Source organism: Leptopilina heterotoma, unplaced genomic scaffold (assembly GCF_015476425.1).
Source record: "Leptopilina heterotoma isolate Lh14 unplaced genomic scaffold, ASM1547642v1 Lhet_773, whole genome shotgun sequence".
In the NCBI taxonomy this organism is placed as follows: Eukaryota; Metazoa; Arthropoda; class Insecta; order Hymenoptera; family Figitidae; genus Leptopilina; species Leptopilina heterotoma.
Window position 1 is genome coordinate 26,168 of NW_025111178.1, and position 2,883 is coordinate 29,050.

Below are 2,883 nucleotides of genomic sequence, written 5' to 3' on the forward strand. Positions count from 1 at the left end.
TATTTTTACAGATTCAAATGAACGTACCCTCGATAATGCAACATACATCTGACCGAGATTAAATACATCTCTTCTTAAATCTATATATATTCTGTTAAATGTTTGTCCTTGAGACTTGTTAATAGTCATTGCAAAAGCTAATTTTATAGGAAATTGTCTTCTTTTAAAAGTAAACGGATATAAATTTTCACAATATAAAGTTACTCTATGTAAAAAGACAATATTTCCACTCTTATCTCCCGTTAATATTTGACATTTAATAACATTATGTGATAAATCTAAAACAATTAACCTTGTTCCGTTACATAATCCTTCATTAATACTAAGATTTCTAATAAGCATTACAAAGGAATTAATTCTTAAATGTAATTCATGTGGTGGTAAAGAAGGTGGAGAGAGAGTATTCAAATATTCTGGTAATAAAGTTTCAGAAAATTTTCCATTATCACAATTTTCAGTAGAATCAATACTTTTATATATTTTTTCACCTTTACTATCTAAGAGATTTACCACCCTCTTATTAATATCATCAACATCAACATTTCTTGGTGCTAAAATTGCACACATTGACAAATCCTTAAATTTTTTCTGTTGTATCAAATGACCATACATTTCTTCAGCAATATCTATATTTCCTTGTTGAATAATATGTTCTGGTAATTCGACGTTATCATCTGTATCGTTTAATTCGCCATTGCCAACTTTAAGTAGAAAATCTACAAATTCTGTTTCCTCTGGTAAAGCTCTCATATTTTCTGTTAATGTGTATTTTTTAAAATGTTTCCATAAGTAACTATTTTTTATTGATAAATTTATTATTTCTGATCTAGTACCTCTTTCTTTTATCGGTAAAATTTGTCGAAAATCTCCTCCTAAGATTACAATTTTTCCACCAAAAACTTTATTTGATTTCATTATATCTCTTAATAACTTATCCATAACTTCTAAGGCATATTTTGGAGCCATTGGTGCTTCATCCCAAATAAAAACATCAATATTTTTTAAAAAGAGTGCTTCTTTTGACTGAACTTTAATATTTGAAGATGAATCACTGTACAGTGGAACAGGTAAACCTAAGACTTTATGTACAGTTTTCCCGTTAGGAAGCAGTGTGGCAGCTATGCCTGTAAATGCCATATTGCAAACATTTATTCCTTTACTTTTTAATAAATGCCATAATGTAATATATAAAAAAGTTTTTCCAGATCCTCCACAACCATTAATATATAAGCATTTAGAACTATTAAAAGAAGAATCTGTTATGCCTTCAAGTATATAATCAACTATATTTCTTTGTTCAACATTTAATTTAGTATAATTCTGCTCTCCTATCTTGATATGTTCAAAAATACCTATTTCATCAACCTGCTCAGAGAAATTTTCATCTGTATCTAATAATCCCTGAAAATCAGTTAAACAATATCCTTCATTTAATAACATTGATTTTATATTTCTATAAGCTGTTTTTTCGGCTTCAATATTGCCAATTCTTGAATAGTCTTCTGACATTTGCCCCTTAAATTGTTCCCAAAGTTTTTCCGGATGTACAGGATGACAATGAATTAGAATTCGTACAAATAATTGTCGAAGTGAACGAGGCATCATCCATAAAGTAGCTTCTTCCATTGTCCTAATCCACTCACTATCATCTTCTATAAGTCCTAATGCCAAACAGGCAGATGTAAAAGATTCATGAATAACTCCGTTAACTGTTCTTAAACTTTGGAAAGAAGTAACTCCTTTTACTGTAAGCAACAATAATCTAAGGTGAAATAATTCCAATTGACGTGGATTAACTGAATACATTCTTCCCAATACTTTTTCTTGACGAATTCTTTTTCTCCATTCAAGAGATTTCGTTATCCACGTATAATGTTCTGGTATTTCTGTATAATAATACTGCCGAGCAGTACTATCACGCTCATTAAGTTTAAAAAAATCAAGCAATTTTGTATTTTTTTGTAAATCAAAAGAAACATTGTTATTATCTTTCCCTTCGCGAATAATAACATTCTGTTCATTTGGTAAATGTATGGGTAAACGATTAATACTATGACTTTTTTTCCCTAAAGGTTTACTTAAAATTCTCCAAACAGCCTCAACTGGTCCTACATATCTATTTTCTTCATAATGATAAATTTCATTGTGATTAACAGTTACCTCACCATTCGCATTTGTAATAAGAATGGATGCAGCATCACGACCCACAGTGGTCTGAAACCCTGATCTGGCTGGACAAAACCTCAAAAAAAAAGTTTAAAAATTGCATTTTTTATTTGAAGATTAGTTAGTTAGGTACTCAATGAATTCTGTAATAAAAGGACAGATCACTAAACTCCATACTTTTGTTGAAACAAAACGTCAAAGTGGACATTTCAGCACAGTAGGCTAAAAGTTATAAAGCAAAGAAAATTTGACTTCTTTTCAAGAGCCCATTACTTTTGTCTAAATTTTTTTTTGGTATTTGTGTAATATGGAGGTTGTTTCTATAAGTATATATGTTACGAATTTCTTGTATAGGTTCATTAAATTCGATAGAATAATAATTATTAATACTTTTAAGAGTTCAGGTAAGATCGATGCAAATAATAGATTATTTTATCGCAATATTTCAATAAGTTTTTTGCTCCATGGTTCTCCGATTTCTTTCTATGATAAAAATGAAGGTATATAGTTACAGATTCATATAAAAGCAAATTTAGCTGCTAGTATTTGCAACTTTTTTCGGAAAGTTTAATTAAGTGACACAAAATGAAGGAAAACGCTTTAAAAAATGCAAAAGTGTGTACAAACATACCTTTATACATTTAAAGACTCACATTGATTACTGTGTAACAGTTACTGAAGCTAATAATTACAAATTTCAAGACAGTTTTTAAAAAG

The 2,883-nt window shown here is 29.2% G+C and overlaps 1 protein-coding gene across 1 annotated transcript; it reads right to left on the reverse strand.

The window, feature by feature from the left end:
• Positions 1–287: 287 nt before the first annotated feature.
• LOC122510914 lies at positions 288–1,806 on the reverse strand. The gene is made up of 4 exons (XM_043625874.1): positions 1,353–1,806; positions 894–1,124; positions 489–755; positions 288–331 (listed from the first exon to the last, which is right to left on the reverse strand). The coding sequence occupies exons 1-4, from the start codon at positions 1,804–1,806 to the stop codon at positions 288–290; spliced, it is 996 nt and encodes a 331-aa protein (XP_043481809.1).
• Between the last annotated feature and the right edge of the window lie 1,077 nt (positions 1,807–2,883).

Bases quoted from the DNA above. Each gene is read 5' to 3' on its own strand.
- LOC122510914 (XM_043625874.1), bottom strand. From the start codon at position 1,806: ATGTATTCAGTTAATCCACGTCAATTGGAATTATTTCACCTTAGATTA. The intron at 1,125-1,352 runs GTATTTTTGAAC...TGGCATTTACAG, and splicing joins TGAGCAGGTTGATGAAATAG to GCATAGCTGCCACACTGCTT. The intron at 756-893 runs GTGGAAAAATTG...ACACATTAACAG, and splicing joins GAAATCAAATAAAGTTTTTG to AAAATATGAGAGCTTTACCA.